This window comes from Podarcis filfolensis, assembly GCF_964270895.1.
Source record: "Podarcis filfolensis genome assembly, chromosome: 1".
Lineage (NCBI taxonomy): Eukaryota > Metazoa > Chordata > Lepidosauria > Squamata > Lacertidae > Podarcis > Podarcis filfolensis.
The window spans coordinates 68,867,739-68,893,705 of NC_139604.1; the positions used below are offsets into that span (position 1 = coordinate 68,867,739).

Genomic DNA, 25,967 nt, shown 5'->3' on the forward strand with positions numbered 1-25,967 from the left:
TTGAATTGTTGAACTTGGCATACTGTATGTGTCTTCAGGGTTTAATTTATCATTCTCTGTAGAATTCTACAGACTTGGAACAGCTATCCTTAAGGTGCATTTCATTACCTGTTCTCACACACCGGGTGTCTAGACAATTTTGGAAGGAACAGTGTCCATGTGAAATCTTTGATCTGTCATTTTTAGGAACCTTCTCACTTTGCCCTATAATTTTGGTTCAGTGCAGATGATGGAGAAGAATACAACACTTCACCATTGAATTTTCATGCTGAGCGTATCTTTCTCATGGGCCCTAGAACAAAGAATATCCATTTGTTGTTGAAGTTCTTCTGCTACCTATTCAAAAAAGCAACTGTTTTTCCTCATTCCTGTATAGCAGTCTCAGTAGTCACTGAGATACAATTGCTTCTACAATACTCAGTGTATCTTTTTTAAAGTACTAAAGCAATGTTACACTTCATAAATTTGTGTTTCACTAATGTGGGTAGTATTAACGTTTCTGAAGAAAAACACTTTTTATCAAACCGTTTATAGAAAAACTTTAACCTTCCTAAAGAAAACTATGTCCCCTTTTAGTGGAATTGCACAGTCTCTACTGAAGTTTTTCTAAAGCAAATGATTATAATTTAGACTGAAAATGTTAGAGCCTGCTCCTTACAGCAACCTTCCCCAACCACCTGTCCTCCTAAACTTGCGGAAGACACCAGGTTGGCTGTTAATAATAATAACAATAATAATAATTTTTGTTATTTACACCCCATCCATCTGGCTTGGTTTCTCCCACTACCCTGGGCGGCTTACAGGCTGCCTTACAGTGTGAGAACCTGAAGTGTGTGGTCCCTCCCACCCATAAAATTCTATTTGTTTAAAAGAGCTAGGTGGTTATCCACACAATCTCCTCACCTACATATTGCAAGTCACTTTCACTGCTAAGAAGCTGCTAGCAGAGCTGAGTAACAGCGTGGGAAACTGATCTATTCTATTTCCAAATGTCCAACTCCTATGATTCATGAAATGAATTTCCAGTCCAGTGACAGCAAGGCAAAACATGGGGATGCGATCTGAGTAAATGAGTCAGTCAAGAAGAAGACTGATAAATGCTCAGTTAAAAACAATTGTGATATCATCACTTTGTGCCCTGTCTCACTGAACTGGAATGATTTGGGAGCTGCCCATGGTATGGCCAGTTTGGACATGCTTTGTGTGTGAGTCTATGTGGTAGCTTTCAATAGATTTAATTTGAAGAAGCAAAGGGAAGGAGACACTTCAAGGTGGGGCTACATCATCACATGATCCTACCAAACTCTTTGTGGGGGTCTCTAGGTTCATTGTAAAAAGAGCTGGTAGCAAGCTCAGTCTGTTAACACGGCCAAAATCTATTGCTCATTCTTACTCATTCTTTATCTGCTATATTGGCCTTTAAGGGAGGGGCCTGCATATCTGTTTTGCTTATCTTGCTATATTTCCCTAATTACAGTACCTAATAGGTGGAAATTCCTTGAGTTGGCCTGCAGAGACAACCCAGGAGGGAAATGTGTACCGTTGTTAAAGAGTTACAGAGTTTAGGCTTTATCAAATTAAGGTTTAAGATCTGCATGGAAGGTTATAAATGCCTGGCTTAACCCCCAGGCCCTTGTGCATTTCTTAATTGAATGGTGGTACCATGATGGAAAAAGCTAATTGGAGTCCAAAACATGTAAAGGGTTGCTAAAGGCTGGTCCGGACTGTTGCAGGTAAGGGCTTACATGGCTCCATCCCGAGTCCCAAATAAATAATCCCTTACATATTGAGGAAAACATGACATGTTGGGGAGGAGGATTTTAGCCTAGCTTCCCCAACTTGCTAGTCTTATGTGTGGAGGATTGTGTGTATGTGAAGGAGAATTAAAACTATGTGACCCCAAGTTTACCGTCTCAATCAAAACTTCACTAGGGAGGAGCAGAGAGATAGAAGCCATTATTTTGGTAGGGCACATTGTATGCACATGCTAAAAGACCAGGAAGAGTTTTGGCTTTGCTCCAGCCATGGTAAAAATTTTGCTTCTAAACCACCTCTCGCTGTCATAAAGTTTAATAGTTTATCCCCCCCAATAGAATTTGATCTGGGATAGGGACCTGTGGCCCTCCAGGTGTTCTTGGATTCCAGCTCTCAACATCACCAGCCAGCATGTCCCAAGTGTCAGAAATGATGGGAGTTGGGAGTCTACCAACATCTGGCAGGCCACAGGTTCCCACCCTGACTTACATGGAAGAAACCAACAAGTGGTGTACTTGGGGATGCCACCCAGGGTGTAATATTTTCTCAAGGACTTTTGTTTAAAAGGAAGGGCCAGTATAAGCTACGGAAAACTTTCAAAAGACATTATATGAGAAAATAGTTTTCCATTTGTTCATGTAGACAGCTTCTGAGTTATCTGTGTGTGCATTCCTTCCTTGAGAAACTTCAAAGTTTTTCAAGTGTTGGATTGCCTAATACCTTGATTATAATCTTGTTGACTTCTCATGTGCTGGAGCTCCATATGAAATGTAGGCACGTCTGATTTCCTGCCAAAAAAAGGGGAGACAGTTGCTATGCTAGAAACAAATAGAATAATTGCTAGATTTTATGTAGCTTGTCCTTCAATTTTCTATAGATAGCTTGAGGGCCATGCCGAGAAAATGCCAGTGACATATGGTAGATGGCTACTTTTTACAAAAACAGGGCAGAATTACCAGTAGTTATTTTTGTGTGTGTTTAATGGTTGCTTGTTTCATTTAATTGTGGCTGCTTTCGCAGGTTGTCAAATGGACCCCATGAGTAGGTCTTCTAAATGTAATAGAGAACAATGTGGAACAAGATGATGGACAAGAGGCAATTTAGCAAGCTTGGCTCAGCTTGCTAAACTCATTCTATAAATACTTGGAGCAAACGTACACACCTGTCTATAAACCCAACTGCTTTTTATATTGGTTGCTGGGTGCCCTCATACAGCCCTGACCAAGTCAGTTATGTGAGAAGGATTATGTGCCCCACTAAAATGGTAGCATGGAACATATGGCCCTTCATATGTTAATGGACTTCTAATTCACATCAGCCCCAACCAGCAGAGCCAACGATGGTGGTAGATGGAATCCAACAACATCTGGAAGGCCACAGATTCCCCATCCCTGCTCTAAATTAGTGCTAGGTTCTTCACAAAACAATGGCTGAGGTCTCTGATTCCTTAAGAAATATTGATAACAGGATGGGTTGGATCAGAACAGAGTACGCCTTGTGAAATAAGTTAAATCTCCCATCCAATCTGAAGATAAAGACTCCCAAGAGCTGTATGATGTGTAAATTGACCACAAGCTTTCATTACTATCATATGCCCTGTACTATTGACTCAATTAAGAGTCTCTTCCCATCTTTGTTTATAGAGTAGCAAACTAAACTATATGGGGAAATGATACAGGATGATGTGCTTTGTAGGGGGAAAGGCAACATAATTTTCACCTCTGTCACAATTTGTGAATTACATAAAACTTTTGCTATTCAACTGCAATCATGGAGGCAATCTTAAACCATAAAGATTGAGATGCAATTTTTGAAAAGCTAAAACATTAAGACAATAGGCATCGGGGGGGGGGGAAGCCAAGAAATAGTTGATATTAATATGCTTATTGGGTCTATCCATTAATTACAGAATGTTTAGCTGATTAGTTTTCTGCTTTGTAACCAATTTAGGCTACTACAGTCCTATACCACTTACCTGGGAGTAAATCCATTTGAAGTCAATGGGACTTCTGAGCAGATGTGTATAGGATTATCTGTCCAAAACATCAATACAGAGATACCTTTGTGAGGTACTGAAAGGAGTCTGAAAGAGCTTGCAGTTTACTACATGAAAGTTGTCATTCATAGCTAGAAGGAATGTCAAACATTTTCCTTTTTATTACAGTAACACTTCAGATCTAAAATCGCCTCCGAAAAGAATGTGTGCTTTAACTTCTAGTCCTGGGAATTCAGTTTTGACTTCAACAATCGCTTCCTGCCATTGACTGATGTTTTAGTCAATTTATCAATTAACTGAAGCAATAAAAGCCCAGATTCTTGAAGCTTACACTACCTGGCACATCTGAGTTCAAATCTTCTTTTGCTTGTTTGCATCCCTGGTCTGAAGCTTCTATTTCTGCTCCTTTCATTCTGGGCTCCAGTAACAGTTTAATAATTGATGCCAGGTGATACCTTTAGTTGATGGCTTTTTTTCACACTAGCCTTGCAATCTTCATTATGTCTCCCAAGTAGTTGGTAGAAGGGCTGTTTTTGACCAGATAAGCAAGAGGTAGCAGCTATTTAGCCAGAAAGTGTAGAACTGGAACTCTCAGCAGTTCTACAGATTTCCAGGAAACGCTTCTCAAATATGCCACAAAAGACATTGTCCCAGAGAGACCCGCACAGGGCCAATCTGTCGACGAAACCATCTCTGCTGGAAAACGCGGCAGGCGGCAAAGGCATTTCCACTATCGATGGCAGCGGTGCTGGTGCCACAACATCCTTTACTAATGGCAAGCCAAGTCTTGACGGGCTTACTGGAAAATCTCCCCTTTCTACCATTTCTTTTGGGGATCATCACGCCAATCTGTGTCGTGGGGCGAGGCCTGTTTGTCGGATTCGCCCAACCAGTGCTGTGATCCAAGGAGGCTCTGTTGCTCACATCAACCGTCTGCAAGGAGAACTTGTGAGAAAAAGGAAGGTCAGTGACTATTTGTGTGCTAAAGTGACATGCCTCAAAACACAGGGCAATGTGTAATTTTGAGACATAAGTAAAAATTACTTTTAAAACTTGACTTTTAGTATCGTGGTTCTAAATGGTGAAAATAATCTTGCTATTTTTATAAGTAATCGTTATGAAATTTACAAAATAAATAAATTAAGGTCTTATGTATATAATGAAGGTTCATAAATGTACCAAGCAAACACATACATATAGGCCACATGTCTGAAGCTGCACAGGAGAGCAGCCATGGAGCCATTTTGACTCCCAGGCTGACCAGGTGTTTTCTCTGCAAGGTCAAATGGAGAAGCCTCCCCATTGTCTTTTCCTTCACAAATCCTGTCTTAAGGGTATATCTGTGTATGAATAGGGTGAGCCTATGATCTGGCTCAGGACCTAAGTATTTATCATTACAAAAGACTGGCCAGGCTCCCCAGGGTATCAATCCAGTAAACGTTAACAGATAACTTGCCAGACAGGAGGTAAACAACCCACTCAGATTTCTGCTTTAGCCCACCCTTTCTGTGATGTAAGTATGATGTATCTGGGGTGGTGGTCTTGAGCTACACCCCCTCTGTGATGTAGGTATGATGTTTCTGTGGGTGGTCTTTGACTCCAAGGTGGGCAGTTTAAAATGTCTATATAAGGGCGGACACACCTTGGTTCTGGGTCCTCCTCCTCCTGTGTGTGAAGGGGGCACCCTGTTGCAACAGTTCAGTAAAGATCAGACTTACAAGCTGCTTTGCTTCTCAATATTCTCTGGTTGGCCTCTGTTTTTTCCCCTCTGACTGATGGAGAACCTACAAAGGACTCTATAAGGGCTCTTGTGTCCCACATAAGGGAATAAGGGCAGATTTTCATTTATTACAGTTATTTTATAAGAATGCAAGGATGCCATTTCTGGGCTGGAAGGATAGATCTTGGAGAACAGAGTTTCCATCCTAGCTCCGTAATAGATTGAATGTTATCATAATTCTCTTTTGCTTTAAAGTTATTAGAGACAGGAATTTTCTATTACTCGAGTTTTCTATTAATCAGTTTTCTTTTGTTATGTTGTATTGGAAATGAATAAAACTCCTAGCAAAGTCAGCTGTTTCTGCTTAATCATTCTTAGATTGTTCAGAGTCCTCCATAATCTATGAGACTCTTATTGCTTATCTGTATCTAGATTGTTCTAATGGGTGGGATTTAGCTAACCAGCAAGGACTTCCACCTGTGAACTGGGCTTTCCATGAGATATATTCAGAATATTTTTTGCTCTTATGCCCACAAAACAAAAAAGATATTTATATGAACAGGAAAGCATGGGCTAAATGCCTGTGTTAAGGCCTTGTGTATTTCAGTAATAACGCTCCCTCAGCCTGAAAGCGGGATGAGCGCTGCAAACCCATAGTCGCCTTTGACTGGACTTAACCGTCCAGGGGTCCTTTACCTTTTACCTTTTTATCTGCTGCCTTGCTGTGCATGAGTGCACAAAACTAATTCAGAATCTGATTGACACAAGGTCATCTGGTCCATGTAGTTTACCTGAATGAGATCGCAGCCCCTCTAAGAAGCAAACGGCATGTCCTTTTTGTTTGCCCACTGTTGGTTCCGTGCTCGGTCTAAGATATACATGGCCAGTATGATTCCTTTAACCTGTTTCTGCTGTAACTACATGTTTTAAAGATAGATTATTGCTCAGCATACTTTTATTTCGCTTGAAATATTATTTGTGTGCTTGGAGAAGTGTGTTGAACTCCCCCCCACAGCCATGGCAGACATACCTTAAGCTAATAGATTCACATAGGAACATTGTCAAAATTGTTCAATTTAGGGAAATGGCTGCAATAAATCTTATGAGCTGAAATTATCCAGAATGATATTAAGACAAAAACTATCTGTATGTCATCAGGAATGCGAGGACCTGAAGAAAGAGAACAAATGCTTGTCAAATGAGCTGCATTTGGAAAGAATTTTTATGAAATCGGAAAGCGAGCTGGGCATGAGAAATCTCAGAAATATAAACCATGGACTGCAAACACTAGTTAAAGAGGTATGAACCCACCAGACTGAGCTCTTTTCTGCTGTTTTTTTTACCAACATTACTTGACATAACATAGTTCCCTTTAAAAAATATAGAGTTTGTCTGAAAACTTCCCCTGCTGTGAAATTAGAGAAAATGATGTAGCTATTAAAAAACCATTTTTAACCATTAGAAAGTATTATGCTGTTGTTGTTCATAATTAAACATCAGGTACAACTTGTGACTTAAATTATATTTTCTCCAGTAAAATTACCTCCAAACAACAAGCTGAAAATGTTTTGATCAGCTCCACTACAAATCTCACTATAAGAAGCAATTGGACCTAAAAGCAAGGCTTGAACTCCACTTCTGCAATGCAGTGGCAACTATGGCTGCAATCGTAACCCCACTTCCCTGTGGGGTTTAAGCTCTGTTGAATTAAATAGGAGTAACTTCTGAGTAGACATGGTTAGGACTGCACTGTAAGCTAACTACTTTTTCACAGCTGGCTCCATGGGCTGCTTCGCACACACATTTTTAAAAGTATACACCTAAAAGCAAAACCACCCAATCCAAAAATAGAAATCTGTGCTTGGTAATTCTTCTAGGTCAATAAATGTGCCCAGAGATTGCATGTTCATACTCAGCTGCACATCCCAGGAGGTACAGCAGAGTGTGGGTGTGGCTTGTGGTTTGTTTCCCTCACAACTTGCAGGTATAAATAGGAGTGTAAATTTCTATCCACCAACTAGGCCACTGCTCAGCATAGTTCATAGCTTCTCTGAGTTATTCAAGCCCCTTCGCCATGGCAAGGCAATGATCTATGAAGGGGTTCGTGATCCCATAGACCAGAGCATGCCAGGCACTTCTGTCTTCCACTGCCTCCCGCAGTTTGGTCAAACTCATGCTGGTAGCTTCGAGAACACTGTCCAACCATCTTGTCCTCTGTCGTCCCCTTCTCCTTGTGCCCTCCATCTTTCCCAACATCAGGGTCTTTTCCAGGGAGTCTTCTCTTCTCATGAGGTGGCCAAAGTACTGGAGTCTCAGCTTCAGGATCTGTCCATCCAGTGAGCACTCAGGGCTGATTTCCTTAAGAATTGATAGGTTTGATCTTGCAGTCCATGGGACTCTCAAGGCCACTAGTTGTGCAAGTATATGTGTATGGTGAACTTGAGTCATTGAGCATCAGCTTTATCCTTAATCCTCTCAAAATGAGCTTGACTCTGAGATACAGACATAATCAGAATCCCAATATCCAGGATAAAGCATTTAATCCAAGTCTTTTAGCAGAGCCATCCTATACATGCCTACTCAGAAGTGCATCCCATTAAGCTTAATGAGATTACTTCCAGGTAAGCATTTATAAGAAGAGCCTGCTGAATCAGGCCAAAGGCCCATCCATAGCCTTGCAGTCTCAGTTCTTTCCCCCCCTTCTTTTTTTAATGAATTAAGATACGGATACAGAAAAGAGGATTTGAAACCAGTGAGACGTGACTGGTATTGTGGAGGTTAATTGCTCAACTTATTGAGTAAAAAGGGCTTGCCACCACACAAATCACGAAAATGCAGTCTTCCATTTGACTTAAAATATTGATCTATGTTAACTTTAAAGTAATCTTTTTCATCAGAGAGAAAGAAGAAGAATATTGTGAAGAAGCATTATGAACTGCCTATGTTTTTTGAAAAGGAAACCCTGATTCCTCTTCTTTGATTACAGAGAGGTTGCCAGTGTGAACGTTACTGATGAATATTGTATGGGTAGTTTATGTCTGGCTGGGTCAGATTCAATATTTTGGCAGGAAAGCTATATTCAAGGTCTGCCAAAGTTTCTGCCCTTTGTAGAACATTACGCTTTTCTCAGTGTAAGGAAAAACAAAGTGAAAATAAATCAGGCGAGAAAACCTACTGGCAGAGAATTTGTTGCTAACAACTCATAGCAGGTTTGCTATGATCAGGCACTAAAAGAATGAGGGGCTGTAAAAACAAAAAACAAAAAAACAGGTTTAATTTCTGTGGGTGTTTCTGCATTGTGACAATGCTAAAAACTTTTAAGCAAAAATGAAAGGAATAAAAAGTTGACATATTTTAAAAATACATATCTATATATGTTGAAAAACTGCAGGAGGCTTTAAATCATAAGCCCCTTGTGAGAGTTGTGAGGAGACCCTTCACAGAGCTCCTGCTCCCAGCACCCTTAACAAACAACAGTTCCCAAAATTCTTTGGGGAAAGCTATGACTGTCAAAGTGGTATAAGAGTGCTTTCAATATACGGCATGAATAGTTCGGCAGATCCAAACTTTTCTGGAAAGCTTTTGGCACACTCCCTAGATCCCATATCCTCCTGAATCTGAAATTTGATCTAAGCACATGCAAGTGAAAACTGAAATGGCTTCTTTGTTTCCCCCCTGTGACAAATTTTCGATTGTAATCTCCTCAGGGCATTGACCTATTTTCTTGCACTCTGTAAAGTGTTGCTGACATCAGATAGTATGTAGCAACAATTCCCTCTCTCCCCCACCCATGATATATTAGAGGGGCCATTCTCAAAGGTGAATTAGTTTTATCAATGACTGTGGAATAAGAAACCCCTTTCTAATACTGTATTCACATGTTCTTTTGCTCTTCAGCTGAAGCAGAAGCTGAATGCCTCTCAGCAGACAGCGACAAAATACTCCAAGCTTGTGGAGGAGGCCTCCCTGGCGCAGGCAGAAGCTGAGAAAGGCCAAGCGGAGGCTGAAGCCCAGGAAAAGTTGTGTCGGGAGCAACAGGAAGCAGTTCAGCTGGAGAACATCAGCTTAAAAGAAGAAACTCAGCAGCTGAAGAGAAAGGTATGAGCTTGTACCCTGAGTTAACTACCAGTTGTCGGGATCCCATATCTGTCATGGTAGAATGTATAAGAGCAAGCCTATCAAAATATCGCCTTTGCCTAGGTCATCCTTTCTCAACCTTGGGTCCCCAGATGATGTTATGCTAAAGCTCACATCATTCCTGATCACAGGCTCTGCTAGCTAGGAATGGTGAGAGTTGTAGTCCAACAACATCTGGGGACCCAAGGCTGAGAAAGCCTGGCCTACAGCGATGTAGTAGAATAAATCTCTTACTGCACAGGGCCAAACTTCGCATGGAGCAATGTGAATCATTCGCCTCAGGCAGTGGCTTCCACACTATTTTTCTTCCTTCAAACTCTTATCTTTGCCTTTGTTTTTATAGGTGTTAAAACCTCTACGGGTTGGCTGTCACGGCAACTTTCTGCCTTAGAGAGGGGAAAACATGTTTTTCTGATTTGTTTTTTTCAGTTAACCGAAATGCAGCAGCTGTTAGGACAAGTGGAAAAGAGCCACTTTGAAAGTCAGATGAAACTAGAGAGAATAACAATGGAGAGGGAAGTCATCCGTGAGGAAAAACGATATTTGGAGCACGAAAGGAATGAACTAAAGCAGAAACTGAAAGGAACACTAGAAGAGAATTTGAAGTGTAAAGAAAGGTAAGGTTTTAATTTAGACATACCCACCCACCCACTTTTTTTACAGGCTGTTTCCCATCCCAGAAAACAGTTTCTCCTTTCCTGATAGGTATTTGTCTATTGTACAGAGATGTTCCCAATCTTGACAATGGTGTATGATTTTTAATTTTGTTTATTCATTTAATTTTATACCAAACCCTATTTTGTAGGCTCTGTGTCATATGCTACCTCTCATTTTGCAGAATATTCATCCCCTTCATCCTTAGTTGTCTTAAAATTGGGATAAATATAGTAAAGTATATAGCTTTGAACCAAGGATGGCACACCTGTGGCCCTCTGGGTGTGTGCTTGTTGAAGTCCAACTCCCATCAGCCCAAGCCAGCATCGCCAATGGTCAGGGATATTGGGAGTTGTAGTCCAACACCCTCTGGAGGGGCCATAAGCAGTAGCAGCCAGTGGGGGTGTAGAGAATTGGGACAGTATTGCTAACCTGACTTCCCAATGCAGAGGTTGCTGCCAGAAACCAAGAGAGGGAGAGGGAAGCAGTGAGGAGGTCTGCACTGGGCAAACACAGCAGCAGGAATGTTTGGGTTCAGCTGCTACACCCACACCACCCTGGCCTTGTCACAGTCCCTGTCAGTTACCAACAGTGATCTATGCATTGGGAATCCAAGTAAGCAACACCACTCCAACCTCTTGCACTCTGCCAATTGCTACAGGCCACAAGTTCCCCACTCCTGGTTTAAACACTCCAAATATAAGCCTCACTATGATCTCTTAAAATCTGCTGAGAGCAGCTTCTTAACAACACCATGAGGTTCATTCAGCAGTGAATTCACACATTCTCCAAGCCTGAAAACCTTTTGGAAATGTCATTTGATCTGCCTGTTTACAATGGTCTTTGGAGTTTAAGTTGAGTAACAAATTTAATTGAATTTGAAGAAGTATTATTCTGCTATCACAATTTCATTTCATTTTATTCATTTCATTTCCTTGTTATCTAGTTTAAGCCTTTAGGATGGGGAAGTCTATACTCCTAAATAAACATTTTTCCTTCCACCTATTCCAGTGAAATCTCTCAAAGATGTAGAACAGAAGCTGCTGAAGAAGCTTTAGAGAAAGCAACCTTGCTTCATTACGAGTCGGAAAGGGGGAAGCGCTTGCTAGAGCGGGACATAGAAGAGAAGGAAAAACAGTGTGAGATGTGGATGAAGAAATATGGTGCCATGGCAGACCTCTGGCAATCCCAAGAGGAAGAAAAATCAAGAAGGCAAAACAAAGCTGTATGTACCACTTTGATACATTATGAAATCTGAATGGCTCTGTCAATGACTCTGGGTTTTGTTCTGGAAGCCCTCGTGGCTTGAGGTAACTGATCCAGTGAGCTACTTGGGGCAAGACACAACTTAAAACATATGTTTAAAAAATGAACTTGGACTGGCTCTTTATCTAGAAAAAGCAACTGCAAGGTCCTGTCCCCGCACAGCCCCAGCCTGAATTTAAACTGTGGGTCAGGATGAGGGGAGTTTATCCCTTTCCCTTCTGTCCTCTGGCAAATAGCAGCTGGGGTGGGGTGGAGTGGAAGTGATGCAAGGAAACAGATTAACCCCTACCACAGCCTTGACTAAAAGGAGGGAGCCCTCAACAGCGGGGTTTTGTTTTGCTAGCAGACACAAAGCCTGTATAAGCGTGTTTTCTAATCCTGTGTTTAAAGTCACATCTTGTTTGACCTTGTGTGTGCTTACATCGCAGAACCCTGGTATAGCTAACTGCCAGAGCATGGCCTTCTGATTTCACTGTTGCCTGGTCAACAGAGATGAAGCTTATGCACTTCTGCTTCTAGCTTCTCCAGTTTCCAGACCTCTCCTTGAACAGTCAGTCCTAGCTATGGAATCTTCACTGTATGCGTCTGAGTGGAATGGGATGCCATCTTCCTCTCCTCCTTCCCTGCATCCCCTCTGCACCTTTGGGAGGCTCTCCTAAGCAGATTTGGGGGTGTATGTGGTGCAGAGAAGATGGTGATATCCTGTTGTACAAGTGGAAATCCACTGGACTCACACTACAATATTTCTGAAGGAAAACAAATAAGTAATTGAAATGCAGGATGTCTTTTGTGTCTTCCTGGTAGTCTGAAACTCCCCCCCCCCTTTGTATTTCTGAATAAGCAGCCCCAAATAAGGTTAAACTTTGCCATCAGCATTTCTTCTTCCCTTCTCTTCTTAGTGTCAGGTGAAAATCAAGAGCTATTTCTTGTGTATCAATGAAAGCAATGAGCACATAACAGTATTAAGAAATGAAGATGGAACTCCACAGAGATTTGCGGTAAGTGTGGGATAAGCAGACTCCTATAATTAATGCATGAAGGGGTTAAGACCATAGAGTAAAATGTCCTGCCAGGCTTAGCTGGGTCACTCTCCCTCACCTTGCAAGGAAAGATTATAAAACTCCTTGTTCTTTCATACCACCATGTGAACTCTGGCAAGCAAAGAGATCTGAACCAGTTGCTCCAAGCTCAGACTGCATGGCTTACACAAGCTGTAGTTGTGTTTCTATACAAATAATTTAGAAACATTCACCACTAAGTTTTGCTGCCTAAGTTTTGCTGCCTGTCTTTTCTTATTGCTGTATGGAAAAACACATAAATCGGACCTTTGAAGAGTTTGTAAGTAAACTATTTTTAACTTACCAAACACATGAACTCTTTGTATGCTAAGGGAAGAGAAGAGCTTTGAAAGCACCTTAGAACAAAAACCGACAGTAAACAACATGGAATTTACTTCCATTGAGATCAGAGGGGGAAATACCAGTACTGTGTTCCATTGGTCACAAGATGGAAATGGCACCATGTAAACTTGTACAGAATGAAACAGTGCTACAAAGAGCTCAGGATTACAGCTCAGGACTAGTTTTTCTTTTTTATATAAATGAACTAAGCAAATGTGCAAGAATAAGCATGTTTCAAATATGAAATTTGGGTGGTAGGATATTGGACTAGTGGAAATAACAGCCTGTTAAGTATCAAGCTAACAGTCACTCATCTTCAACTTTTCCTTTCCAAAATGCTTTGTAAAAAAATCCAAAAAAACTTGCTGTATCACCACTGCACCTGCCTCTTGGGATGCTCCCCCCAAACAGCAAATTAATATACTTAATTATAGATCAATTTCACTTTGATTTTTGTTTTTTAAAAAGACAAAGTAATGTGCCATATGCACACAAGTAACAAAGAGAACCTTGAGCTTGGGCCAAAATTTATTAAATTGTGATAAACTGTGTAAAACTGGAATTATGGATTTGCTTTTTCTTCCGCTCCTAGAGAGAATTGGATTATTCTTTGGCGCAGGACAACTTCCTTAGATTTTAGGCATTAATGTTCCATTTCTGTATGTACTTTCTTGGGAGGAAGCCCCACAGAACTCAGAAGTTTTACTTATCAGTACAGAGCGTTATGAGAACATAAATGGAGCCCTAGTGTAACAGTCCAAGGCATTTAGTGTGACATTTAGTTTTATTATTTAACACACATAAAGGACAAAAAATGAAATAAAAAGCAAAGTGTTGTTTCTAATTTCAGCATCTGCCCTTAGTGGCGAAATGGACAAGGCACTATGTATCTCTATAGTTACTGGTAGTACATAACAAGAAGCAATAGTTCCTAAATTAGAAACCCAAGACTTTCTCACTCTGCTTGGCAGAGAGGCACATGTGGAGAATTTACCAACAATATGTAACTACATGTCACTTAGCCCCTTAGTATTGGAAGATGTTTGGCCAATAGCTAAATTTAATGCAGACAATTGAAGGATATGCTCCTTACTTGACATTCCAAAATACCAGAAGTGTTTTGCATTGAATGTTGTATTCAGTGGATGGAATAGCTTTGTATCATGTGAGTCTAGAAATGGAAGAAAACAGGCAAATCATTTTGTGTGGGTAGCATTCATGCCTACCTCCTACCGTCGGAGGAAAGATCTGTTTATCTTCTGCTGTGGGATTCAACTCATTTTTTGAAAGAGGCAGCCAAGATGTGAATAAATTTACCAAATATGCCCGCGCATGCTGTCATAACTGAATTAGCTTTAGCAATCTGACTGATTAATTTGCTCAGCATGTAAAACTCAAAAATAAACTGACAGGAGTTAGAAATTGGGTAATTTATAACATTTGGAATTTTTAAATGAAATGGTGCATGTAGGGTTCACTTTAATCATATTTTTAAATTCCTGAGAGAAGGCTCTAATTATTTGTCTCTTGGCAGCCTCCTGTTCTATTGTGACGAGCTTATTGTCATGGAATTGCAACTAGACAAAAGAGCTTTTGATTTACATGCACAGGGCACTCCTTCTAGGAGGTATTTTTAGGTATCCAACAGCAACTTGCAACCACCAACTATTCTTGCTTAACTATTAAGTTCTTTAAAAACATTAAAGGTTAGGGGAAGGGTGTGCTAACATGGGATTCGCTCAGAAAAACAACACAAGATGGGTATGAAGCAATTATGTAGAAATCAGTGATCTGATTAACCTATGAGATACTCTGAGAATGATCTATTTTCTTATATTTGATAATTAGCAGAATTAAATTATATGCCTCTTTGTCAGAATTGTAAATAAGCCAGAGATCCCCTCTTTCAATCAATATTAAAAATGAGATGGATCTCTCCAGCTGATTTGACATACCTAGCTCACACAAAATGGCCCCTAGTAGCTTTGCTTCTTCCTCTTCCATATGAAGGCTCCATGTGAGGAAGGGCCACTTGTAGCTCAGTCGTAGAGCAAATATCACAACTTCTATCTGCAATACCTCTACATAGAGGTGGGAAAGATTCCTGACTGAAACCCCAGCTTTATATCTAGGTGCCTTTCATTTCCCTTCAGCCCCAGCCACATGGCCAATGGTCATAATATATTGTCTATAGCAGGGGCAGCCAAACAGCCAACTCAGAATTATTCCTTTAAATCATGAGGGACGCATAACCAGTTTGTGCGGTGCGCTCTCACAAGTTTTCCCTTTTTAAAAATTGATTTTCTGTTACAAAATCAGTAACAAAGCATTCACAAAACAATTATCATAATTTCTTTGTGCAAACATAAATAATAAAACATGACGACTAACAAATGGGTCACTGGGGGGGGTAAATACATACATCTTTTTTCATAATACATAATATCTACACCATTTCTACGGTATTCCTTGTCTATGTGTTGTTTCATTTATATATTTAATAAAATCATACCATACAATGTAAAAATTATCTTGTTTTTTTCTGTCTCCTTGCCACCTTCAGTTTTTGCGACAACTTTCCCATTATGGCTGTTTGCAATGTTTTTCAGGTTCTGGTTATGACCATTCTAGCTGCTGTTAATAAATGTTTTATTAATTCCTTACTTCTTAACTGGTCCATATCTGAAATATATAGAATAAGTAAGGCTAAGACCAGGATATGAGCTGTAATCTGAGATATATCTTTCAAGACTTCCTTCCAGAATTGTTCTATTTGTAAAAACCCACCAGGAAGTGGGGAGTAAAATACCATCCACAGAACCTTGCGGGTGGGGAGACAACCTTTGAAATAACTGCATAAGCACAGGTCACTGTTAATTCAGGAGCACTTTCTTTTTTTAAGGAGGTGGTAAAACTCAAATTGCCTATGTAATCCCTCTGAATCAGCCCCACACAGGTTTCAGCCATGTCAACAAGACCTTAAGTAATCGCTATGAAGTGGAAGCAATCCTTTATTTATAAAGCAGCTCTTATTTCTTGTTTTTTGCCTATGTTTCAGGAAGGAGAGCAAGTTTGTTTTTCAGTCCCTGGTGTTGACAATGAAGAAAAGGCCAAGAGCACTGACAGGTAGGACTTTTATAGTCTCTGACATCTCCTAACCTCCAACTTCACAGTGAGCTATCTGTGCAGAGGATCTGACAGGTAATAAATTAATATGTTTACTGGCATATTCAAGACAGGAAATAAACTGATGGAAAGGCACATCTCATTACTTCTGCTTTTCATGTATCCTCTGACAACACTAACTGTCTCCCTCTTTCCATCCCTCCTCTCCCTACTAGGTAACAGAAAATTGGCTGTGAAAATAAAAATGGGAGCAAAATTTCATGCCCAGGAAAATCAAGACACATAAGAGTTCAGCTCTTCAAAGAGCTTTTTGCTCCTTTAATCATTTTTCTCCTAAAATAATCCATTAGGAATCCTTGAAATCCAAGCTAGTCAACTGTTGTGGGCTTTTAGTTTGAACTTTGTAGTTACAGATCTTTGAAGGAGAAATTGATAAAAAATGAAGTAGCAGTAATGTGAGAGAGAATCGGAAAGAACAAAGAGAGTGTAGAGGAGGAGGATCTGTGAGCAGCTGCTGGGAGATGAGCAAATTCCTCTGTGAGCTGTCTGTGAGACAACTTTGTGTTGTGCCTTGACTGGCAAGTGCTCACCCTCTTCTTTTGCCCAGTTCATTGCCATCAATGTGAGAGAATCTCTGGGCTCTTCCAGGCGACCTATTTACTAAGCATCCAGATTAGTTTGCACAGCGTTAAATGAATATGTTGGATTACATCCAGTGTTTACTGAACATTCATTCAGATTTGTTTGTGGGGAGTTTATACGACAGTGAACATTTATCCTTACTTGCTTGTGTCTTACCTATAATCATGAGCTCATTCCACACTTTTCTATGTGTTTTCCCATCACTTTCCTAATCAGAAAAGTATAAATAAGTAAATAAAATGTTGCTGCCTATTGTCTTGGACTGATTGCCCAGGGCCTCAATGTACAGATACTGTTGGAGAGTGTTTGTGTAAGGGTGCTACAATAATATTATGTACAATTCCGGCTACTCCATCTTAAAAAAAGGGGGGGAGGGTGAGAAATTGTAGGACTGGAAAAGCTGCAGAAAAGGGCAACCAAAATTATCAGGAATCTGGAGCATTTTCTCTACAAGGTTACCATGTTTGGGGCTTTTCAGTTTAACAAAAAAAAGTGGCTCAGTGAGGGGTGCTGGTAAATAAAAGCATTTAAAAAAAATATTCCTGGTGCAGAGAAAATTGTTGTGCCCCCCCCCCCCAATCTCATAATACCGGAATTTAGGGCAATCCAATGAAGCTGAATGTTGGAAAATTCAGGACAGAGGAAAGGAAACACATTTTCACACAGCACATATGTATAGAACAATATCACAAGGTGGTCTTGGTGGTCACTGATTTATGTTTATGACTTTAGAAAGGCATGAGGTAAATTCATGGAAGATCAGGCTGCCAATGGCTACGAGTCATGGAGGATAAATGGAACATTCAGTTTCAGAGGCAGTAGGCTGCTGAGTAACCATTACTGGGGAGCTACAACAGCAGAGGGATTTTGCCTCTAATGTCCTGCTTGGGGGTTTCCTAGAGGTATTTTTAGTTGGCCGCTGTGAGAAACAGGACAAGGTGGACCTTTTGATCTAACCCAACAGAGCTCCTCCAATGTGGCTTCCTTATAGGGACTCACTTTAGCCCAGGAACTACATCCTTCCATCACCCCTTTTGCTTGAAAATCCCTCCCAGTGTGGTGGCACTCCTCTTCCTTCGTTCAGATCTTTCCTCAGTACCACACAAGCTGTGGAGCCTTTGCTCCACCTTTTAGTCCTGATTGAGATAAGCCCTAAATTCATGTAGCTTCTAAATTCTCCGCACTTATCACTTGCTGCTCTTTCTGCTCATCTTTCTCTGTCTTTTGCCGCTCCTTGCCTAAATATAGTGTTCCTCAGCAAAGAAACATGTATTATTTCTTGTTCTGTAAAGCCTTTGTAAATTAGGGCTGTCATATTTCAAAAAGCTTTCCACCACATTGCCATACATTCGGGTTTTCCCTGACATTTTGCTGATTCGGCAAAATTTCCCCGGCGCCATTTTAACACCCGAAACCAGGACATGTCAGGAATTTTCCTGATGTATGGCAAGCCTATGTTAATCAACAGTGCTTTATTAACCTGAGCTAGAAACTCTCCAGATGTTTTGGGATCCAAACTCCCATCAGCCCTGGCCAGCAGAGCCAGTGGTCAGGGATAATGACAGCTGCCCTCCAAAATATCTGGAGGGCACCAGAATGAGGAAGGCTGATCTAAACATCAGCTGTCAAATGAACAATTTTAACTGCATCAACTTACCCCTTTGTATGATAAGTGGGAAACCTGGAGAGCCAATTAAGGTTTATACTGTACGTATATGGCTTTGCTTTCTTCCAACATAAAAAGGGCTAAACATAGTTTAAAAATGTGACTATTTTTTTCTTTGCTCTACCCCCTCCACTTACTTAATTTATCCCAAATGTAGTTTTGTTATCATAGTCGCTTGGTAAACTGAATAAAAACAAAATTTATCTTTAATCTCAGCTATGCAGATTTTTTTAAAATTAAAGGCACAGAACATACTCCCAGCTTCATAAAAATAATGTTGGGTGGAAAAAGTATTACAACTAGGCTGTCTCTAGTTTGGGTTGCCACCCGTCTTTTTGCATTAACTTGATAGAAGACAGCACAGACCACAAGCTGAGGTCACTTTGATCGTGTTAAGCAGTTCTCTCACAGGCTGTAATACAATGCAATCAGTTTTTTTAAAAGGGGGGTGGGGGGAGATTGTTCTCCGGAAATAGGTGAATATGCTCTCTTTTAACCCTGCATAAACCAGACCAGAGGATCCAAAGGATCCCTTTTTCACTCATTGTGGAGGGGAGTGCAGAGATAAGTCTCCCCTCCCTGGGCACTGCCTTTTTAGAAAGTGTGGCTTCCCCACACTTGTTATTATTTAAGGAAAAGTAAGTTACCTGAAAAAGAACCTATGTACAATTGGATCTAGACCACTGGGAACACTGGGTCTGTCTCTAGTCCCAGTAGTCCTACTGCTTAGATTAATCAGAGCGGGGTTGCCAAACTTTTGGGGCTATTTGGAGTTTTGAGAATATGCCATAGCCAGGTCACAAAATGGCTACTGTGGGGTTGTGCTGATTAACACAAAATGGCTGCCATAGGGTGTGACATAACGTAGCCAAAAGAGCAGAAAAAGAGACAGGGCCACAGAATGGTGTGGACAAGCACACCCCCAATCAATTGGTGGGGGGGGGGCACCTACATAAAGCACTGCTGCACTCATTCATAGAGAGCAGCTCTTTGCATCTCCACTCTTCTCTCTCCTCTCCTGGCATATGACGAACTGTGGGTGTTTGGTGTAGGAGAGACTGAGGCACTGCAAAGAAGAGAGCAGGAAGAGCTCTCTCATGCATTGTGGATTTTTAGGGGATATTTAGTGAGACCTTTTGTAGGCACCATAGGAGGTACTGGCAGGCATACCAGTGCCCATGGGCACTATGTTGGGAACCCCTAGATTAGGGCTGCACTTCTGAGTTTGACTTCTGGTCAATGGGGAAGTCAGCATCTTGTTAACGAGATACACACTTTCCCATAACGTATGTTCTGATGATCACAAGAAGCATTTCCTTTTGTTTGCTGCTTTCAGTGAGTAAACTAAGGAGCCTAGTGATTGCTCACTTGTACAGGGAGCAAATCTGTTTGTACAGACTGATCCAGCCTAGTATTCCAAACACTCTACTTGTCATTTTTTCTCTTACCCCTCATTTCTCCTGAAATATACTCAGAGTCGCAAAGTGATTTCATGCTCTTTATTCAGCTCATAGTGCTGAGGAGGAATGAATGAAAGTCCCCTCAAAGTATCTGCTTTATATACATTATTTACACAATGGGCTGCACATGATTGGCTAATTCCGGAATTCTACTGTAAGCCAGTTGTGGATTCACTTCTATCTGGAGCATGATTGGGTGGTTCCTGCCAACCAATCATACTGCTGCATTGTTCTAGGACCAATCAGACTGCTGCATTCTGAATCCTATTGTTCTAGGACCAATCAGACTGCTGCCTTTTGGATCCTATTGTTCTAGGACCAATCAGACTGCTGCAGTTTGGATCCTATTCAACTCAGTACATAACATCTCCCATGCAATCATTGCTTGTATATACTGTACATCAGGGTTGCCGTATTTCAGACAGAAATCCAGACAGAAAGGTTGTTGAGCTTTTGTGACAATATCACAAAATAAAATAAAAATAAAATAAAATTGGAGCTATTTTTAAGTAAAATCGCCAAAATAACGACACTACTGACACAGATACATCTGGATTTCCCCGGACATTCCAGCAATTTCTGCCTGGACGCTGATTCCAACTGCAGTATTCCATATATGTCTGGGAAATTCTAGACGTATGGCAACCCTAAAGTGTACATGCACCAAAAGGAGGCATAAATAAATACATACCAGTGAAATGGGGAAATAACATGCAGTAGAGAAACTATGGTGCAGACATACTGAGTTTTTCTTTAACTATTATGTTGAGTCTTTATTTCTCTGCAGGATTTTGCACAGAGTTGTTGCACCCAGTTCAAACCCTGGACATCCTCAGATGTGTGGACTTTGTCCTGCTGAACTGCAGGAGAGAACACCTGCTAGAAGAGGCAGGAAAATCATTGAATATTTCTGGTTTCCAGTTGATGGTAATACTGAAGAGTGATTGGAGAAGAAATAAAAATATAACCAATGATTGGGGGGGGGGGTAGGCAGTTCCGGTACCTTGAGTAGGAGCCACAATGTTTTTGCTGGAGTTCAAGATTAACTGAAGAACTTCCTTGTACTGGCAAGTGAATGAGGTGATGATGAGACTTTTGTTTGTGATAGTTTGTCATAGATGAAGCCAGAGAACGAGAAACTTAATCCAGCAGAGGTTAGGCAAATCTTTCTTTTTTTAAAATAGGTTTCCTACTTACCAGCATTCTAAATTAAAACACTTGCCTTGCACATCTAATTAAAAGTTACATTCCAGTTGCCTGAATGTATTTTGCTAAGATGCAATGTGCATGCAAAATTGAATCTGTGCAACACTACTACAAGCAATGGATATTATTCCCAGGATTGTAGGCACGCTGATTATAACCAATTGGCTGTTAAATGTACTACTGTTCTTTGGTTTGTGTTTGTGCATGTGTGGAAGTGCCTGCATTTTTTCACTCCTCAAGGTTGATGCTGTGGGACCTGTTATAATGAACTCCAGCACTTCAAAGTGTACCACTAAATGAAAGTGAATGTACATTTGCTAAAGAGAATGCAAGATCTTTTCAATTCAGCAAGGTTGATGGTTCTTCAACCCCAAACAGTTGTGTCTGCATATTTACCTGTGAAACATGAACAAAGTGCAGCCAACAGCAGTTGTCTATCATAGTTTGTGGCTTTGGATTGGTGCAGCAGTATGCATGTCCCATAATGGCCCACTTATACACATCTATCTGTTGAGAAATAAGGGCCAGTCCATAGAACTAATCTGTCCATTATTAAAAGTAAGCAAATGGGCCATCTGATCATGAGTGCTTGCAAAGCACTGTGCCTTTGCCAATATGGTTTGATTTCAGATAGCAAAGAAAAACACGTTACCGTACCTGACAGCACTGTGACTTGGCCCAAAGGGGGTGGGAGAGCCCAACACAATTGTTACCAAGTCCCAGCACAAGGCTCGCTAAAGCTAGATACTATTGTGTGGAAAAGGGATCCTTTTCTTCTACTCCCTTCCAGGCGAGATGGGGCCCCTCCCTGTTGAATTGCAGGCACTGGATAAATACCTTCCTATTCTAGCAGGCTAAGGGACACGGGTGGCGCTGTGGGTTAAACCACAGAGCCTAGGACTTGCCGATCAGAAGGTCGGCGGTTCAAATCCCCGCGACAGGGTGAGCTCCTGTTGCTCGGTCCCTGCTCCTGCCACCCTAGCAGTTCGAAAGCACATCAAAGTGCAAGTAGATAAATAGGTACCGCTCTGGCGGGAAGGTAAACGGCGTTTCTGTGCGCTGCTCTGGTTCGCCAGAAGCGGCTTAGTCATGCTGGCCACATGACCCGGAAGCTGTATGCCAGCTCCCTCGGCCAATAAAGCGAGATGAGCGCCGCAACCCCAGAGTCGGCCATGACTGGACCTAATGGTCAGGGGTCCCTTTACCTTTTTATTCTAGCAGGCATTTTAAGTAGGTTGTATTATGCCTGTTTATGGAACTTGTGCTTTTTACCTGTTACTGCTTTTTATTTTGCTTCAAACTCTGTGTTATTTTATAGCAATGTTTTATTGATAGTTCTGTAAGCTGCTTTGTTACCACCTATGGGGAAATGTGGCTTCTGCATACTGGAAGTTAATAAATATAAACAAACATCCCATGTGTTGTTTGGTCGTTTAGTCGTGTCCGACTCTTTGTGACCCCATGGACCAGAGAACGCCAGGCACATCTGTCTTCCACTGCCTCCCGCAGTTTGGTCAAACTCATGCTGGTAGCTTCGAGAACACTGTCCACCCATCTCGTCCTCTGTCGTCCCCTTCTCCTTGTGCCCTCCATCTTTCCCAACATCAGGGTCTTTTCCAGGGAGTCTTCTCTTCTCATGAGGTGACCAAAGTATTGGAGCCTCAGCTTCAGGATCTGTCCTTCCAGTGAGCACTCAGGGCTGATTTCCTTAAGAATGGAGAGGTTTGATCTTCTTGCAGTCCACGGGACTCTCAAGAGTCTCCTCCAGCACCATAATTCAAAAGCATCAATTCTTCGGCGATCAGCCTTCTTTATGGTCCAGCTTTCACTTCCATACATCACTACTGGGAAAACCATAGCTTTAACTATACAGATCTTTGTTGGCAAGGTGATGTCTCTACTTTTTAAGATGCTGTCTAGGTTTGTCATTGCTTTTCTTCCAAGAAGCAGGCGTCTTTTAATTTTGTGGCTGCTGTCACCATCAGCAGTGATCATGGAGTCCAAGAAAGTAAAATCTCTCACTGCCTCCATTTCTTCCCCTTCTATGTAGCAGTCTGCATTTGTCAGCAGGCAAGATGGGGAATATCCTGACCTGAAAGACGGCACAGTGTAAGTTGCCAGCCACTCATCCATGTGGAACGTTTGTCTCTTGGACAAATCCTTGACAGAGAGCACCACCCAACTCCAGTTGGTAATTGAGATGGAAGCTCCAATTGGCTCCCAGGGGAGCTTTTTTCCTTTTGGTAATTACAGGAGGATTTCCTGCCCTGCCCCAATTAGGTTTGTAGCTGGGGTAGGAAGAATTAAACCTCCTCTCTCTGTACAATGGCTCTGATGGAAATCAGGGAGTTAAACGGTTAGATTTAACATATCCCCTAGGGATATTGTTTTTTAAAGATCATTTAAAAATCTTTAGCCTTCAAATGTCAAGTCAGTGCTTGAGTTTTCACAGTAGGGTGGAAATGCTACAGAAATGCTAAAGCTATTCTCTCTTCAGTTACATGGAAAAGTACCTGCCTGAATTAGTTCAGATAGGGCAGCAACCTCCTCTGGAAGAAATGAACATGAAGGCTTCACATACCTATTAAGAAAGGTGGCTATGGGAAGCAGTAACACAAAAAGGTGCCAATTTTATTTGAAGCTAAGTAGTGATTCTTAAGCAAGAAAGACAACCTATGCACAAACCCTATGTCTGGAGCAAAGTGCACACAATAAAACTAGTCTCAGATGCATGGCTCCAAGTACTTTTCAGTACTCTTAAGCAGTGGCAATATAAACAATTGCTCAGTACAGCAAGTTAAAAATGTAGCTTATCACTGCTTCCTACAACATGAACCATTCATTGGCAGCAAAAGAGCTAGGTTAATGCTTCATGAAGTACTAGCAATTCGGTGAAAATTGTTGCCTTTATCAAAGCCAGGTCATTCAACACGTTAGAAATCTTACGCTAGGAGATGAGTTATGAATATCTACACCTATTACGTCACACAGATGTTTGTTGGTGTTTAATGGGTTATATGCTACAGGGAGCCTGAGTTAAGACAAGAGGTAAATGGATTTCTTTCAAACAAAAGGTCTGGACTTGCAAATAATTTGGCCAATTCAGATGGATAGCATATCTCACTGGCATGTTTGGTAATCAGAATAAGTTGAATTTAAACGTACAAGATAGAGATAAAAACATATTTACACATGTAGGCAAAGTCTAAGCTTTCATGGGAAAAACAGAGTTTGAGTTTTGCAGGTCACAATGGGTAAGTTTCCATGCTTGACGAAATTTGTTTCACTTGAAGATAAAGCAGATGAGATTAAAAGTAACATTAAACAAATCATCATGAGCCACATAGATTCACTACATGTAAAATTTGTCCACTTTTCTGCTGAATAAATAGAAGTTGGTATGTGTGTGAAACCCATTTGCAATTATTTTCACAAGGTTTCTTTTTCTGTAAAAAAAACAACTGCATTGAATTGTTGTGCATTAGGACCCTCAGAGATAATTAAATTTTGGAAGTGCTGTCAACTGAATTTTGGCTTTATATTACCACTGAGTATCCTGAGCTTGCTGATGAAACATCAATGCTGCTGCCATTTGGTAGAACTTATCTTTGCTAGAGAGGTTTTCCAGCAAAGACTATGAAGATGAAATCCAGCAAGCTCTGCGTCAATATTGATCTGAGACTGACAATGATCAAAGCTTTAAAGGCAATTTTCTCATCCTAAGTTTTTAAAAACCAATTCTTGGGTGCCTGTGAATACCTTTTCCAAGCAGCACCCTGCAGCATTGGGTAGGAAAGTACGGAGTAAGATTGTGAGTATAGAATCTTACGCTCCCTGCAGAGGTACTGCTCTGCCCTACTCCAAAGGTGCCCAGTGCCCTCTAGGAACCTCTGCTGAAAACAGAATCAACCCTAAATTTCTGTTCAGAGGCTTTTAAAGGGAATTGCTTCCATCCCAGGTACTGCGCACCATTCCACAAAGGTTACCGTATGTTGGTGGGTGATAGGTTCTTACAGCTTCCGTTGCCATGAAAATGGAGCAAGAGGGTGTCCTGGGTGCGGATCTGCACACTGTCCTTTTATTTCATTCTAGTTTTTATTTTTGCAGACAGCTGATTGCAAATGTACAGATCTATGGGTAATGCAGAATAGCCCTAGTTGTGTGTTATAGATCCCCATCAGATTTTGCGAGGTTGCCAGCTGCTTCCACTTTGGTCTGCAAGGTGGAAGGTAGCTTTCTCCTAGAAAAGCAAATTGACCTGCTGGGCTCTAGTAGGAAATTCCATGCCCACCAGAAGCTTGCGTGAACAGAAATAAACACATAGCTAATGGTTGTTACAAAAACCTGTTTTAAAATATGAACAAAAACACAGATATATACTGAAGCAGTGCATTGCTAATATACTGGCCAGCTTCTGCTGCTCTATAGGGGATTTAAGAGGATTGTGGATACACATTTATTAGAAACACAAGTGGAGACTTGCCTGGAGCAATCAGTAGCAAAGTTGTGTTTATCCCACTAGCATTGAATGGGATAACTGTGCCCCTGAAGGACCAGGTGTGCAGCCTGGGAGTCATTTTGGACTCACACCTGTCCATGGTGGCACAGGTCACTTCTGGGTCCAGGGCAGCTGTCTACCAGCTCCATCTGGTGCGCAAGCAGAACCCTACCTGCTGGCGCACCATTTTCCCGGAGTGGCTCATGCTCTGGTTATCTTCAACTTGGGACTACTGCAATATGCTCCTTTGAAGGTGACTCCAAAACTACAACTAATCCAAAATGTGACAGCTAGACTGGTGACTACGAGTGGCTGCTGGGACCATATAACACTGGTCCTAAATGACCTTCACTGGCTCCCAGTAAGTTTACGAGCGCAACTCAAAGCATTGGTGCTGACCTTTAAAGCCCTAAATGGCCTCAGCCCAGTATACCTGAAGGA

The 25,967-nt window shown here is 41.2% G+C and overlaps 1 protein-coding gene across 1 annotated transcript; it reads left to right on the forward strand.

Moving 5' to 3' along the window:
• Nucleotides 1-4,381: 4,381 nt before the first annotated feature.
• LOC310755873 (uncharacterized protein) lies at nucleotides 4,382-24,393 on the forward strand (the record flags this gene model as incomplete). Its single annotated transcript, XM_083599265.1, has 10 exons — nucleotides 4,382-4,714; nucleotides 6,630-6,770; nucleotides 9,369-9,569; nucleotides 10,038-10,225; nucleotides 11,274-11,487; nucleotides 12,428-12,526; nucleotides 15,987-16,054; nucleotides 20,610-20,749; nucleotides 23,079-23,137; nucleotides 24,322-24,393. 9 exons carry the CDS (start codon nucleotides 4,382-4,384, stop codon nucleotides 23,117-23,119), a joined length of 1,425 nt encoding a protein of 474 aa, XP_083455391.1. The 3' UTR covers nucleotides 23,120-23,137; nucleotides 24,322-24,393.
• Between the last annotated feature and the right edge of the window lie 1,574 nt (nucleotides 24,394-25,967).